This window comes from Seriola aureovittata, chromosome 6, assembly GCF_021018895.1.
Source record: "Seriola aureovittata isolate HTS-2021-v1 ecotype China chromosome 6, ASM2101889v1, whole genome shotgun sequence".
Lineage (NCBI taxonomy): Eukaryota > Metazoa > Chordata > Actinopteri > Carangiformes > Carangidae > Seriola > Seriola aureovittata.
Window position 1 is genome coordinate 17,420,326 of NC_079369.1, and position 16,971 is coordinate 17,437,296.

General features: G+C 39.5%; 1 protein-coding gene across 5 annotated transcripts in view; it reads right to left on the reverse strand.

The window, feature by feature from the left end:
- Positions 1-16,971, reverse strand: part of mast3b (microtubule associated serine/threonine kinase 3b) — a 35,728-nt gene that overhangs the window by 14,599 nt on the left and 4,158 nt on the right. For 2 of the 5 annotated variants that reach the window (XM_056378607.1, XM_056378603.1), the window contains 7 exons: positions 10,803-10,891; positions 8,144-8,216; positions 5,346-5,366; positions 4,887-4,965; positions 2,723-2,880; positions 1,093-1,168; positions 492-701 (listed from right to left, as the gene is read on the reverse strand). In XM_056378607.1, coding sequence (XP_056234582.1) covers positions 492-701; positions 1,093-1,168; positions 2,723-2,880; positions 4,887-4,965; positions 5,346-5,366; positions 8,144-8,216; positions 10,803-10,891 — 706 coding nt within the window. Of the gene's footprint in view, positions 1-491; positions 702-1,092; positions 1,169-2,722; positions 2,881-4,886; positions 4,966-5,345; positions 5,367-8,143; positions 8,217-10,802; positions 10,892-14,093; positions 14,555-16,971 lie in introns of those variants that run through there. The other 3 variants (XM_056378605.1, XM_056378606.1, XM_056378604.1) reach the window with 3 other exon arrangements.

Below are 16,971 nucleotides of genomic sequence, written 5' to 3' on the forward strand. Positions count from 1 at the left end.
CTTGGCACGCAAAGTGAGTCTTGTGTGTGTGTGACAGCATTTGTTCCACTGTATGGGAACAGACTTATCAGTTCAGCTGGAGGTACAGCGAGTCGGCCATGCCTTCTGTCTGACAGCATGCAGAGGAACAGGGGAAGAGGTTGCTATAGAAACTAACATTTTATCACCATACAGATAAGACCTGTGATAAAAGTACCTCACACCATCACTAACAATTTCCACTACCAAATCTATTGTGTGTGCCTTTGGCTATCAGACAGTTATTGAGTGACGCGCCTGGTTGCACATTTGACCCCGCCTCGATCAATCCCCTTTCATAACTTCGTCATATCCAAGTGACCAGTTAAAAGAGTTCACATGAAGGAGCTCATCAGCTGATGGTTAAAGCTGCTATATACAATTCAATTAAGCTCATGTTTTTGCAACTATAAAATAATTTCCACATCGGCCCTGCAGGATCCCAACCCCAAATCCTCTGGCTGTTTCCCCACCTCATGGAGCAGCTTCTCCAGCTTCTCCTGCAGCTCAGCGAAGTAACGGGAAGTAACAAGGCCTTTCTGGGACTTGTCCAGACAGTCTCTGACCAGCTCGACCAACTGGTGCTGGATGAAGCCCAGAACCCCGTCAGCCAGCGGGAGAGAGCTGTCTGGAGAGCAGTGGGTGACGATCTCCAACAAGCGTTCCTCCATCTGGGCTGTGGCCTACAGGGAGCACAAGTACACACACACACACACACACACACACACACACAGTTAAGATATTTAAAAGATCAGTTATTATGATTTTTACTTTTTACTCTCCACAGCACCAAATGTCCATAATATTTCTGTGGGTGGATTCATATGGTTGCTGATCATTACCAGTGATTCAGCAAGTACTTTGCCACCTGCTGAGAAGGTCGCTGTTCAAAACTAAAGCTCAGTTTCAGTTCCATACTGTTTTATTTCTACTGAGTTTTGAGACACTCCAGATTCTGTTTTTGGCTTTCAGGTGGGTTAACAACCAAACTCTGGTTTTATGCACAGTGTGTTTGCTGCTCATATACTGTATGGCTTCAATGGAAAAACTAATTTAACGATATCAAGTACATACCTTTGGAAAACGCTCTTTGTAAACATGGTTCATCATGACTATCTCGTTATCAAAAGAAACGTTGGAACGCCCGGGGCTGCGACAGAAACAAAACAACAGATTAGCATATTTTAACTGATCAACAGATGCATATTGACATTTATCAATACTCCATCCAATTCACCTCTCCTTTGAGCCATTAAGTTGGGATGGGATGTGAAAAGTGATTATGTCACAGTTATCTAGAAATGACCATCAATCGATTCAGTCCAGCCCAACAAAACATACACACATCAACTCTCAGTTCATAGTTTGGGTTTGACTGAAGGAGGTTTTTTGAGGTCAATATCTATATTTACACTTTTGATCTCAACCTAACAAAAGCAATATTGTGAGCCAACACTCGATTTCAGCAGCTCTTAAGCCGCTAGAGCTGCAGTCAGGGTGGATTTCACTGACAGGTTTTGATGTTTCTCTTTTAGATGTTTTTTGTGCAGACAGCAGAGGTTTTTCTGGCCAAAATGTGTGAATCACCAACATCACCCAATTAGTCATTTACTGCAACACCACCAGTGTTAAGACCAATGAGACGAGTGTATTTTTACAGATAAATCTTGCTTAATGAAGCTTCAAACAGAACAGATGGAGGGAAAACCTATCACATGCAAACAGGCTCCCTAAGCCATTTTTTGTCATGAAAGACACCTCTGTTAGACTGGATGGCTGCTGCCAACACACACTGCTGCATCTCTGCATCAACCCCCACCACCACCACCACCCCATCCCCCCCATATAGCACCACCACCCTCTACTACAGTTCAGCAGCTAGATCCCTGAGGCGCTCTGTTAGCTAGCACGCCCACACACAGCACACAATGGTGCCAGAACACAGAGCACCCCGGCATCGCACAAACAGTGCAGAGCAGAGCCAACAGACAAAAGTTGTCAAAACCACACAGCTCCGCAGTCAGATCTCCACCTGCTTGCCGGCCAACAGGCATGTGTAATCAATCAGAGGCACTTCAGATGTCAAATGCTGTGTTTACTTGTGAATTTGTCTTGGTCATACCGATGTACAGGCATCCTGACATTTGACAGTCTACCAGTGCATAATGACACCAAGGACGTCATGAACAGCGCACCACATGCAGTCGCTGTCCAAATCTAGAATGTTGTTTTCCCCGACGAAGAGGTAGTTAATCCTTTAGGAAGGATTACTGAATTTAATCTGTATAAAATATTCATTTCATCAGTTTAATGACAGGCCAAGAAACACCATTAAACAGATGTTTGGACTCGGTTCAGATTGGGTTGTAAAACAAGTGGTCTGATGGGAAATTACAAGTGGTGAACACAAGTGTAATCCACCAACACTTTTCTCGCATTCCAACTGGATCTATGGTGAACATTTAAAGTTCGCTGTCACATTTGATTTACAGCTGATGAGGCTCTGTAAACATGCAATGCCTTAAAAATGGGGTGACACTGTTATCATGGATGATGATATTAACCTGCAGTCCATGTCTTTCTACATTATCACTGGCTACACAGATCAACCTTTTTTTCCCAAACTCAATATGTAAAATTCTAGAAGAAAACAATCATTTGCCAACAAGACTTTCGGATGCAATGTGAAATCCAGATTAGGTACCTGAGGCTCCGAGACCGAGGTCGCATGACAGTCGAGGGTCGTCCATCCTCGTCGGTCATGCTGTCTGTGCTACGGAAGTGTTTGAAAAGGAAGTGTAGCTCATCTTGTGTCGGCTGGTAGGGAAGCTGGTGAAGACGCTCCTGGGAGGACGACGAGGACTGCAGACACAAAGACGATGGATCCATTAGTGGAGAATATCTGTTTCCATATTCACCAGATTCAAATCCTCACATCTATCTGTAATTCAGCCAAAACTTTTACCAGCTCTTCAGCCAACCTCAGAAAACTGTTTCTATAACTACACTGAGTGATACACTACAATACTTATATTGGGCCTTTTTTATATTAAATGACCCAAAATAAAAATTACTGGTTTTATTTTGTCATTTTATCAACACAAAAAGACAAATAATTAATGACTGAATAATTTTGTGTATCTATCTTGAAAGATAGACATTTGTTTATACAGGTCTTAAAATCACAAAGACTCAAAACATATTGCGGTGCAACACATATTCAAAACACCAGCAGAGCTAATCCAGCCTCAGTTGCCCAAATTGATGATTAGTTAGACCAAGTTAAACCAAAGAAAGACTTAAAAGTTGATATATGTAGCATTGTGTCTTGGTCAAACTCAAGATTACAGCCCCAGTAAACCCTGCTACTTCCTTTCACGCAGAGGACATTGCTACAGGCTTGAATTTTCAGTGGCATCACTCTGTTTAAGAGACCACAAGCATGTGTTCAGACAAGTTAGGCAAGCCTGAAGCTGAGAGAGGGCAGTAAGAAAAGGAGAAAAGCATTAAAGTTGTGCTTTACTCCTGCACTGAGTCAAACCTGAGCCGATGCCTGTCAAATCAAGCAGCTGTCAGTTTTTCAATGTATTTATACTAAATTACTCCACATTGCACCACATGGTTTTAACCAGCATTTAGCTGGCCACTCACATATTCACATTTTCTTTCTAATTCATGACGACAGCAGCGTAGTGTAGTCTGTGCCAACGAGGAGTCAACATAAGCCTGACCAACTGATCATGCACCTGTGGAGGATTTCACATGTTTAGTTGGTGAGTTTAGAGTAGTAGTCCAAAGAGAACTTAACACCTCTCAGGCTAATCATTAGAGTGGATTTTTTCAGGTGATGGTGTAAACAATAATGAAGCCCAGAGAGGCATCATTAGTTACACAAATAAGCTATTTTCCATATCTACTGAGGCGCTGAGTGAACTCTTTTCAAACTGAAAAGGGACGTGGTGTACGTTGCTGGCGCTGTTTAATTTTACGGCCCATGTGTCCTGAAAAGAAGACGGCCAGAGGAACAACATCTGTGAAGTCTCTTTCTAATGGCTCAGTATGAAGAGGGCAGTGAGAGCCCACTGAAGAGCCCTATTGTCCCCACTGACCTCTGGGCCTTCGCCGAGCTCTAACCAATAAACTTCCTTACAATAGCGCCACATGGCAGACTTTCATCACAAACTCAGCACCACCCGCTGTCCCATTGCGAAACTGCTCATTAGAATGCTGTGTACCGATATCATTCTGTAAACAAATGCAAGTACAGATTAATACTATGCATACTATAATAATATTCTCAAAACCTCCTTTAAAATGATTTTGAAATAAAAGTATTTGACATTTATACCTTGTATATTCTGACATTTTCCCTCCCAAAATGTGGGTATAGCAATCTGTCAGCTTTTCAAACACCAAACAAAAACACATCACATTGTAGGCCAAGTTAACATAATTACCACCTGTGATGTTAATAAAAAAAAATAAAAAAAACAAGATCTCAGCACATTGTTAATATGACAAATGTGTGATGTTGTGATGCTTTGTTGAAATGCTGTCATAAAATAATGCCACTTGAAGCATTTAATCTAATAACTAACACACAGCACACACGCGCTTAGCTTAATCTCTTCATTAACATGCATACACACAGACTGTGTGTATTACTTCTAATACTGAGCTCCACAGACTGGGAGAATGACTCATTCAAGCAGATGATGGAGGAAAACAATTAGTGGTTTGTCATCTCGGTCTTGGCATTCGCTGTCCCTTATTGCATAAACGAATGTGCTATTTGGGCTGAGTGAGGTGTTAGAATTGCCTGGCCGCCACTTCTCTACCAGGGTGGTGGTGGTGGTGGGGTGACTTACTGAGACAGTGGAGCTCGGCGGATTGGTGCCATAGCCAGATGAGGGGAGGGATGCCAGGGACCATCTCCGGCCTTCAGCTCTGAGAGAAACGGACATGCAAGTTACATAAGCCTCGGCAAAATAGGCATTAGTTAGCATTTCATATGTGAAACTCCTTACATAACAAAAGACGTAGGAGTTCTGTGACTACGAAGGCATGAAATGAATGTCTTTTTTTCTGCCCAATTCATATACAACAGGGTTTTCTGTGTCATTTTATTCACAGCAGTTCTTTAGCATTTTGCTTTGCTTCAGAAAATCAATCAGTACCTTCACATAAGACCTTTTTTCAGGAGAAGAATTTTCTTTGTGAAAAACAAATATAAATCACAAATACAAGCTTGTAGTATATGAAAAAAAAAAAAAAAAAACAGCCAAAAGAAATGGTGCAAGAACATAAAAGATATAAAAAGAAGCTACCTGTCGGCGCGAGCCAAGTGACTGAGATCACGACAGCAACAGAGAGAGAGAGAAAAGCAAAGAAAGAGTTTCAGTGAGTTTTGAGAATCTTGCGCAAGTGATCCTGTGACCCCTGGCATTCATCTGAGGGATTAGTACTGACAATGCTGCCTTCCATGCCAGTTTTCATTTGTCCAGATACAAGGAGTAGCTACCAAACTAAATTAATTTGAGGATAAATTTTACATAACAGAAACAAATCTTCACTTCAATGCAGAGGTGAGAGCAAGTCAAATGTGCAAGTCACAAGCAAAGTCTCAGGTCTTAACCTTCAAGTCTCAAGCAAGTCCCAAGTTACTGTGGTGAGAGTCAAGGGAGTCAAGTCCCTGCTATATGTCAAGCAAGACAAATCGAGTCATTGCTCAGGTCAAAAAAAAGGTCACAAGTCAAGTTATATGAAATTCTGATGATCAACCCCAGTTTCAACTTTTAAATCAGTTAAAAAGTTAATTTTATTTTTAGCATTAATGAAAACTACTTTCACCTTTAAATCTTACTGATATTTTATATTTTGAGGCAATGTAGAGTCTGTATCTGTCACTGCTAGCCATCCACTGCTAAAATTATTAGTTTTAGTCTTTTATTATTACTTTCGCCAAGGAAGTTGAATAGAAAGTCAAAGTTAAGCTGATTCTTTTACCAGTGTGGGTCAAGCAAGTCTCAAGTCCGAAAATTTGTGACTTGAGTCAAGTCATGTGACTCAAGTCCCCCACCTCTGCTTCAAAGCACCTCCAGCAAAATGATCTTGTTACTTTAGTGTCTGCAGTTCGGATATTGCGACAGCAAAAAAATGAAACTGAATAGAAATAAAGGTTAAGTGGTATTATACTATTTGGCATGTTGGAAGCAAAACACAGTTTTTTACACAAAGAATTCCCACAGGAAACTGACAGATTGAATGAAAGCTTCCACAGAGTCATAATGTTCAAAATTAAATGCATTGACAGTATGAGTCAGCAAACATTGAATAAATAACTAAATAATAAATGATGAAGGCATAATTAAATGGTGAAAAAGATGCAGCTTCTTATTAACAACTATAACCAAGAATGATCATCTTCTCCATTTCAATTTTAACTGAAGAGTCTCATTAAACACTGGAACAAGATTAATTGAGCAAACCAGAGCTTCAAGCAGCAATGAGAAGGGTCACTGACTGTTCAACAAGGCTTTTAGTCTTTATTACTGCAGCACAACAGCCGATGGATGCCTGAGGAAGTGACTGTGTGTGGGGAACTCATCACTTTCCTCCGCATAATAGGTGATCATGTAGTAATATGTTTGCCTGCAGAATTAGATCTTGTGTATCAAGGTGAGATGAGAGCCACTGTATGTTTTGCGCAAATTAAATTAAGGTTAAAGGACCGTAATCTTCTATGGCTCACTACACTAGAACATGTCAAATCTGAATATTTAAGCAATAAGGGTTTATAGAGTGTGCTTCACAAGGATGCCAGCACTAATTTATTCTCAGAGCAGGTGTCATTTATCTGTCTTGTTCCCAGGATGAAGCACCTGAACTGCTCATGAGTTTTTAATGACTGTTCTTCGGTGTCTTCAAGGTGCCGCCTCACTTGTAGGCTGAATGATGTGTGAGTGGGCTTCAGGGGTACCCTCTATCTAACTGCACTTGTCCTGCTGAGGAAGAGTTGGCTGTAAGAAGAGCTGGCGGGGGAGGTGTGTGGGTGTGTGCGTGCGTGCGTGCGTGCGTGTGTGTGCGTGCGTGCGTGCGTGTGTGTGCACGCTGTGGGCTGAGTCAGCCTCTGTCACCTTGCTCCTGTTTCTCTTCAGACTGTCCGCCCCTGTCCCAACACACACACTGAATCTCGCAGGAAACCCTCCGATCATTAGATTTATTTGTTTCATTATTTTTTTGCTTGTTGTTTCTTTGGGTTAATCTGAGTTCACACTGTTAAATTACAAATGTCCATGGAATGTAAACAACAGTTACATAGACTCAGGAATCAAAAGTGATTATAGCTCCTGTGATTTTAATAAATCATGATGTGCAGCCCAAATCTTTCTGGGACCCTCAACAGAATTTGATAGACCAAATCCAAAAATGTAATATTTATATAGTGCCCTACTCAGCGATGCATAAATTAATGGCAGCCAGTATTTCCAGTTCATGATAACCTCACTCTCTGTGTACTCACTCACTCACTCACTCACTCACTCACTCACTCACTCACTCACGAGCAGTTTTGGATAAATATGTGCTGCTATTCACTGAAAACTGTATTTGAACTTCAACATTTTGCTCATGTACAAAACAGCTTTAGAAAATCTCTTGATTAATTTTGTAATACTCAAAATTTTTCAAAATAAGTTCCAAGAAGTTTATTTGATATATGTATATTATAGAAAAAATATTTCCAGTGAATTAAGTCCATATAATTGCTACTGTAGTGTAACCTAAGGACTCTCTGTAAGCAAGCACACAATTCAACATATATGGAAAGTTTTCAATAGTATATGAATATAAAGTTAACTTTTAGTTAAAGAAAATATCCTATAATCTGTCCCAAATTATACAAGTCTTGTCAATAAACTTTTTAAAAGATTATTAGGAAATGACAGACTAAAATACAGCACCAGCCTTTGTATTAACTGTTCAGATGGAATACAAGGGAGGTTGCATAATAACATTTCATCAAAAACATATTCTTATCAAATCCTATACTTGAGATCCTTTAAATGTAACAAAACAAATATATCACTTGAGAGAGAAAGGATTCAAAAGAGCAGTATGTACATACCTCCGGGCAAAAGGAAAGTTGAGGCAGGCACTGGTCGACACATTTCTGGGGCTGTCTAGAGGGCTGCTCGCAGCTGAAAGAGGAAAGACAAAGTTCCTCCCCATACTGTTCACGACTGTAATAATAAACTTATGAAAACAGAACAGAGATGACCATATGGCTGCATTTACACATGGAAATTTTCCAAAAAGGATGACATCATGTCTATACAGGAACTCTCAATCACTGCAAAAACCAGCAGCATTAACCAGCACCTCAGAAAGGTGCAATATATCATCCTGGTATTACATTTCTAAATATCAGAGCGTCTATCTAAGAAGACTCTTAATTAAGGGGAAAGCCTTGTGCAGGTCTCACCAGAGTCTGCGGGTGTGGGTACAATAGAGACTGTGGTTTGTTTACATGCAAGTGGTTGAGTACCAATTAGAGCCTGATAGCTCTCTGTGATTAAATAATCCTCAGCCTGATTGAGTTCAAAAGGGAGCACATCCACATACTGCTGGAATGAGGAGCTCTTGAGCAAAACTCTTTTCATAGAGTGCAGCTGCTTCACGGTATTAAGAGGCTTACACTGTATGTGCTATTGTTCATACAAAAAGCAGGAGGAGGATGCCCACCACTGATAAATCTCCTGCCCTTCAATTATCTCAACACTTTCTGCACTTGTGTCTCCGATCTGATGTTAATTCTGAACATCAAGTTAAAACCGACTCTGTAGAACATTAAAGTTTTAAACACAGGTTAGCAACATGAAGCACTGTTGATGCTTGGTGAACATACGGAGGCTGAACCTGATGATGGTGGATAACTTTATTTTCAATTCTGATCACAATTAGAGCTAGACTGATAAATCAGCCAGGCTGATAGATTGGCTGATATTGGCTCAACGTATTTGTCTGGGACAAGAGACTGCAGTTTAGCAACGCTAAACCAGGTATGAGGTCATTTAAAAACACTTCCTCCATTATATAGTTTGTCCACCAGAAAGACAGGACAAGATGATTTTTCAACTGTAGTATGTCCCTCTCAGTATGTATCTTCATAACTTCATTAAAAATACAAATATAAGGAATCCATATCAGGATTCTTTGTTTATGTTACATGTTCATGTTTCAAAAAATAAAAATTTACGAAATTGGCCAAAATATTGTTTCCACCCTTTTTAAACTCTCTAATATCGATGTCAGAGTCAAAGAATAAAGAAATAAATAACCAGAAATTCAGCACCAGTCGGGCTATGATCTCAACAATTACTTTCAGTCATTGGTCTCAATGATTTAACTGCACTTTCTTGTGTCTTATATCAAACATTAGAGCATTTCATATGAAAGAATTTAGGATCGTTTTGGTACTAGAAGCTGTTTCGGAGAAACTAGATAAAGCGGTTGTCGGTTTGAATAATGAAAATGATTATGAAAATGTTATAGATTCAATCTTTCTTCTTAATTTCATCTTTATTTCAGCATTAAAAATAATCTTCGATTTGCACTAGAACTCTGTAACAAAGTGAAAACATCTTGAGTGTGCTGTCAAAATCCTGGGTTGTGTTACACAGATGACTTTTTCTCTTTCTGTCTATTCTACTCTACTTCATCATTCGTCATCATTACTTCACACTGTGTAATATTAGTAATATTATGTAGAATATGAGTCATATTTATATATCAGTGAGTCTCTTTAACAAACCCAGCTTATCATAATTTTAACAACTCAGTTAATGGCTATTGTTTGATAGTTAGTGCCCTCCAGGTCGTCTTAACATGTCTGACTGTTCTGCAGTAACAACCACATACTGGCTGAGGTGCAGCTTACAAGTTAAGAGTGAACAAGATTAATCTTGTATTAGTGAGTGTGGGAGGGAGGCAAGGTGCCCTACAGCTTACCATCAATATGTGAGACGAGCTGATACTTGAGCCCTAAGAAATGATGAACTCATTTGCAACTGTATTAAATGTCATTAATCAAACAGTGGAATTTTATTTTATTTTCATGCTGCTAAATTCCACATTTAAATAACTTTGGAAATGTTATTTCTGAGAGGGTCTAGTGCTGAGTGTGTTTTGAGCATGTTTCAAATACTGATACTTGAGTTTAGAAATCTCTCAAACTGTTCTTAAACCATACAAACATGCAGACAAGCACCAATGAGTCAGTCCTGTTAAACTAAATTACCAGAGCTAAAACCAGACTGGTTTCACCACCAACCACCTGCTGCCACCAACTTCTCTGACAGCTCATTCAGTGGAACAAGAGCAGCAGTAAAGCATGACAACGTAATGGGCTGCGTTGGTGTTGACATGTTTCTACAAGCCACAGGGAAAATATGAAGCAGGAAGTCAAGTTTAAAGGTCAATTAAATGCACCACACTCCAGATTGTACTTTCTTGATGCAGGATTGAACAACTTTGTAAAGTTACTAAGACCAATGCTTGCAGGATAAAACTGTAAATGGGTATAATGCTATAAAAGGTATTCTTGCTGCTTTGTGCACTTACATCTAGCCAATGCAGTACAGTGATGGATGACACTGCACTACTGATAACCAAGTCGAGCCTATGCCAATTCTAACATGTTTTTGCTAACGTGTTTTTTTTTGTAGCAGTGCTCCTGTTGCAACCTGCTGGGATAAAAGGTTACAAAACATTGAAATGGATCTTACCAGTGTGGAGAGAGAGCGGAGAAAGTGGCCGGGAAAGCGTGGGTGATGGCGTCCCGACGCCGAGGCTCTTCCTGTTGCTGCTGCGACAGCTGGAGCACAACCAAGACAGAAAGAAAAAAAAAAAATCAACATCTTAAGGCTGTTGGAAGCATTTATTCGGCAGTTTGCAGACTTGAAATATGAAATATAGGACACTCAAATCAATTAGCCAGATTTATCTTACTTCTATTATTATTAGTTTTCAAAGTCATCTCATTTGCAGTAGTTTTAAGATGAAAACAGCATCCCATTGGTCACCTGGCTAAACTATGCAAGGCAGGTGTATTAACAATATCAGTCGACTGTTTTGCACTTTTCTGTTACATTCATCATTTCTTCCCCCAAAATATTGCCTTATTTCTCGTCAATATGTTTCCAGTTGCTGCTGTTAAGTTCTCTTTTTTCACTTTAAAAATGATGACAGCAAAACTAAACTGTTGGACACAGATGTGTCTGCTCCAATATATAATTCTGGTCCTGGGTTTATCCAACTACAATTACATGTCTGAGTCATTCAGGTAGTGTTTATGTCTAAGTGTGTGTTTGTGTTTGAGCAGCAGGACACAAAAGACTTATTACAGTCTGACACTGGACAGATTAAGAAGACACTTGACCTCTAAAGTAGCAGACTGTGAGCCATTAAGCTCTGACTGTTGTAGCTCGATGAGCAAGTCTGACACAACAACACATCTGTGCTTGTGTGCAAGCCGGAAGTAGGAGCTGTGAAAATAGACAACAATTTCCAGTTTTCTGTATAGTTGTTTTCCATCTTCACACTTCACTCAAAATAATAAAAAATGAAAATCATACAAATATTCCTATTAAAAACCTTAACATTTTATTTTGCTTACACTTTTATTATTTCATTATAATTTAAACCTATGTAGTTGGAGTCAAGTTTTCTGTGCAATTTACAATTTGAATTTTAGTTTTTACATTTCTTGACATATTAAAAATTTTTCTTAAAAGCCTATTTTTCTTCTTCAACTTTCTTTCTTCTACTCAATTAGGGGCTGCAACTAATGATTATTTTCATTATAAAGGTGATGTCTTCAGATGTCTGGTTTTGTCTAACCGAAAGCCCCAACCAAAAGATACTCAGTTTACTATTATATAAGCAGCAATCCTGTCACTTGAGAAGCTTGAACTTGAGAATGTGTAGCTTTTTTTTAAATTTTTGCCGGAAAAAGGAAACTGTTAACTGACTATCAAAATAGTTGCTGATTATTTTCAGCTCTACTCAATTTAGGATGTTAAAAGGTTCTCCAGTCAGTGGAACTCGAGTTCTAGGCTTCATTACATCAGCTTGCCTGTTTTTCAGTCAGCATCAGTATATGTCCCTGTAACTACACTTGACAGTCTGAAATTTTTAGTCGCATGTGAAAAATACAAAAATGCAATAAATTGAACCTATATTACAGGCACCATTATACTAATACAGCTTTTGATTGGTATTGTGAGCTGAATATGTCTCATTAGTAATCACATTCTGCAGCTACACACTAGTATTTCATATAAAAATGTACACTTTATGGCCTGGTACAGATGAGACTTAACTAGAAGGAGTAAGATTTCATTGTCTCTGCCCACTGAGATTTAACTCAAGCGATGAGATTATTTCCGCCTTCAGAGCAGCTCTGCCTTGAGAAATGCTTATGTAACTACAACTCTAATCTGCAAGCAAATGCACGACACACCAGCATGGCAATATCAGATGAGGAGGGAAAACTGATGATAGCCAGAATACAAGGGGGAAGCCTCCTGTCAACAGACTCAAGGCGGGAGAGATTGTGTGTGTGTGTGCAACAGCAACAGCAGGACCAGCTTGACCCACAGATGTCCACAACTCTGTGTCTGTGTCTGTGTCTGTGTGTCTGTGTGTGTGTGTGTGTGTGTGTGTGTGTGTGTGTGTGTGTGTGTAAAGGGAGGGAGTCCTAAATAACCCTCTGGAACTAAAAAGAAGGGGCGAACTTTGGCCTACGACATTCAAATACAGATATAATAAAAATAAATAACAGATTTTACTGTGACACCAGGGCTGACAGTTAAACGATCAACAGGAAATTAGGCGTCACCTATTTTGACAGTGGCAAAACTGCAAAACATTTAATGGCTTCCAGCTTCCCAAATGTGATAATTTGCTTCTTTCTTTGTGTATTGTAGTAAAATGAATATATTAGGGTTTCAGACAAAAGATGGTCAGACAAAAAATGGCAACGTGAAGAAGCCACCTTGGGTTCAATGAAATTATAATACACAATTATCACCATTTTCTGACATTTTATAGACCACAAGCTTAATAAAGAATGTTATCAGCAAATAGATTGATGAAAGAATCAATAGTTGCAGCTGTTTCAAGCCACTTTAAAGTCAGGATTTTCTCCTTTTGTGCTTTATATGATTTCAAATTGAATATCTTTGTGTTTTGTACAGATGGTGGCACAAAACAAGCAACCTGAAGACATTACCCTGGGTTCTGGGAAATTGTAATGTGCATTTTACACTAGTTCCTGACATTTTAAAGATTATTGATTATCGACAAGACAACTAACAGATAATTGGAGAGCTACTGCTACTTGCAGCCATAGTCCACAATGGAGAGGCCACAGTTCACTTGAGTGCAACAGACTGCATCAGACAGTCAGAAAATGCAGTTTTATCTCCAGTAATCTAACAGTAAACACGACAGACAACCAGCCACTCATCATCATCATCATAACACAGCCAACAGCAACCAGCATAAACAGAGAAGCGAAAATATGTCTGACTTAACATCAAAGATGTTTTGTGAGTATTTATTTTACTGCCACTGGTGTGATTCTATAAGAAGATCCGATGGTTTTATGTGCCAACTGTAAACTGCAGCAGGTTACATCCAATTTCAACAAAGAAAGCTTCATGTTGCGTCTGATATTTGGGGAATTTCATTTGAGAATATTAATTTTACAGCAAGCTTTTGAAACAAAATGCAGTAGCTGTTTTCAGTTAAGTTATTTTCTGACCAGAATCTGCATATAAACACAAACTCCTGCGTTGTACTGAACAAACAGAGGATTAACGTTACAGCGGCTTTCTGAGGAGAACAGAGGAGCTAGCTAGTTTTAACATAAAGGAAGCCTCGTAAAAGCATTAACATTAAACGAAGGCCAACTGCGACCCATAAACTGCCATATGACTGGATTTTATCACAGCAAAAGCCAAAATAAACAGTCAAACTAGCTTAACGTCCACGCGCCAACACTTGGTTACTACCTTTTTGAGCGCTTCAGCAACGCTCCGGGAACAAAATGTGACTTGTTCTGACTTGGCACCGCAGAGCAATGACTGGGATCCGACATGCTGGAGGAGATGTTTTCTTGAATAAACCCGTTTCAAAGTAAATGTTAATTTCAGAAAACTGAAGCTGGGGTCGTTGTAAAACCCGCTCCTCCGCCTCCACCTCCTGCTTCTGCCGCTGCTCTCCCCACCATCGTCTCTCCCTCTCGGCGGTTCCTTTTGTATTCACCCCGAGTCTGTCCCAACCACTCCGGGGCTGCCGTTACATCCTCCGTGCACCTCTCCGGCTGTAGACCTAACCCCGAAACATCACTTCCATGTCGGTTAGTTGGTGTGTAGCAATGTTCATACAGTGGCGGACACTTCAGTTTAGCCAAACACACTGCTGGCTGCGTGTGGGTCCGTGTGAGGAAGCTGGAGCCTGATGCTGCTTTCAAGTGCTGCTTGCAACCTCCGGTTTCACACTGCTGCGAAAAAACCCACCCAAGCTTTAGGCTACAGCTAACCATCATTATTATAATTTTAAGGGCTGCCACTAATGACTGCTTGTTACTTTTCCGAGATTATTATTCCCCAAGGTGACGTCTTTATCTTGTTTTGCTAATGTGTTTTCCAAAAATTTTTGTTGTTGTGTTTTGCACCTCAGGACCACCATAACGAAGCCCAAACACATTCAATTTTCAATTATACAAAACCTAAAAAGCAGCAAGTCCACCTGAGAGAAGCAGGAAAAGCAGAAATCAGCTACTGTTTTGATCAATCATCAGAAATTGTCATTCTAAATGCTCATGGGAGTCCTGCCATGCCCACAAAGCAAAATTTCTATTCATTCCTGAACAAAACTTTAGCGTTTAGAAAAATGCAATAAATGTTGATTACATTACTTACAACGTTTAGATAAGATGTTTTTGTAATCTATAGTATTTTGTGATATAAACTTGTAGAGACCTTGGTTACAGTGTGACACAATTCAACACCACTGCCACTTTATCTACACGTTCATAGGATAATGCTCATTGATCAGCAGAAAAAATAATTGTAAATGAGCCAGAGTTAGCCTGAAAGAAAATTCTCCTTCTGTTGTTCCCCTCCAGATGTTAAAAAGGCTTGATAAAAATTGCATCAATTATTCAAATGATTATTTCACTGATTGTTTCTGCAGGACTCGGACCCCCATTGTTTTGAGGGACCAATGTGAGAGTTTTCATTTTGCCAAAACACTTTGTCAGACCAAAACACAGAGGCTGTTTGGGGTGTAGGAGTGAAACTAAGCTCCACACACTGACTCCTACGCTAGTGCTACAAAGCTACCTACTAAAAGCTGAACATAGCCAGTGCTTTAAAGAATTGTTTTCATTTGTTTACATCCTGACTATTTTTATAGGAAACATAAGATTGAACACGAAGATGAGTGGTGGAGATCTATGACTCAGCTGCTGTTCTTCTGGAGGTCACACCATGGTCGATTAGTGCAGTCATCTTTTTCTGTGAGCCTACCTAAAACAAAGGTACTGAGTGCAATGCAAGATGGTGCTATGTTTGACCACAAATCTTGCCACACGCCACTATACCAAGTTGTAACCTAAACTGCACCTGACCTTTTGAAGCAGGTGGTGTGCATTTCAGTTTCACAGTGTTTTTTGTTGTATTAAACCATGACCATAGACCATGAAGAACATTTTAAGGGAAACTATTACATTTAAAATGGTGTAATCATAGTCGGAGCCATTGCCTTAAAAACACTTTCTTCAAGTTTACTTCTTTGGCCACTTGCGCCTTCACACTAAAGTGGCAATTTCCTACAGAACCTGAAAGCAGCATATGTTGTTGGGTTATACCATGAGGAGTCGGGTAGAGGGAGGATCCCAGCCAAACTTTTAAACAGTGGTACATTCCACTGCATATAGTACCTAGTGTTAAGTTAACACGTGTATGCATACCCATCATGTACTGTATGTGTGCATTTTAATTTCATTTTCATTTTACATTAGAACAAAAAAATACTGTAGTGGAACAATGAATTTGTAACAGCAAACAAAATCTAAATAAAGTTTATTTATTTCTTTACTTATTTAGAGAAACTACAAAAGTAGTATACATTATGCTTTCTCCCTACAGTATATGCAGTTCAGCTGATATGTTTACAGTGTGAGGAGAACTGTATGTGTGCTTTATATGATTATCATCACAACTGCACATATGTGGAGGTCACTCACATTCCTATTATCAACTTTAATAATATGATTTTTTTAAGTAATAATATGAATAATATGAGTCCCCTTTTCACGCCTCAGCCTTGCGACAGTCCTTTTTTTCCAGTGTCTACAAAGATTTCCTGAGCGGCATGAATCAATCCTCTGGACCCAGAAATTACAGTATGAACATGTTCTTCGGTTATCTGACCGTCTCTAACCGGCAGATACCTGTCATATTAGTTGTGAAGATATCTCTGCACCAATGCCATCAAGACAAAATGCTACATATTCAGTGATCAGAGTCAAAGGTTGATGCGGGGAAGCAATTTACTTGCATACAAATATAGAATCTGATGCAAGAGAATGAACATGTTTCTGGGAGGTGGAATAACACAGGGAGGGTCTCCCATGCAGAATGCTGAGGAATGATGCCAAAAATGTGCAACCTGTCGTAGATAATGACTGTGTGAAAACTGAGTCGTGTTGAGGAATTCGTGTTTATCGCGCCTGGGAAATTTTTGTATTCCCAGTAAGATTTGCTCATTTTTCAACAGAGCAAATGGATTTCATTACTGTACAGCGTGTGGTGTGAGCACTGCTCACACATCCAGAAACATGCTGGATGTATCCGCCTCTGTTTGCAGTGTTGCCTTCCTCCA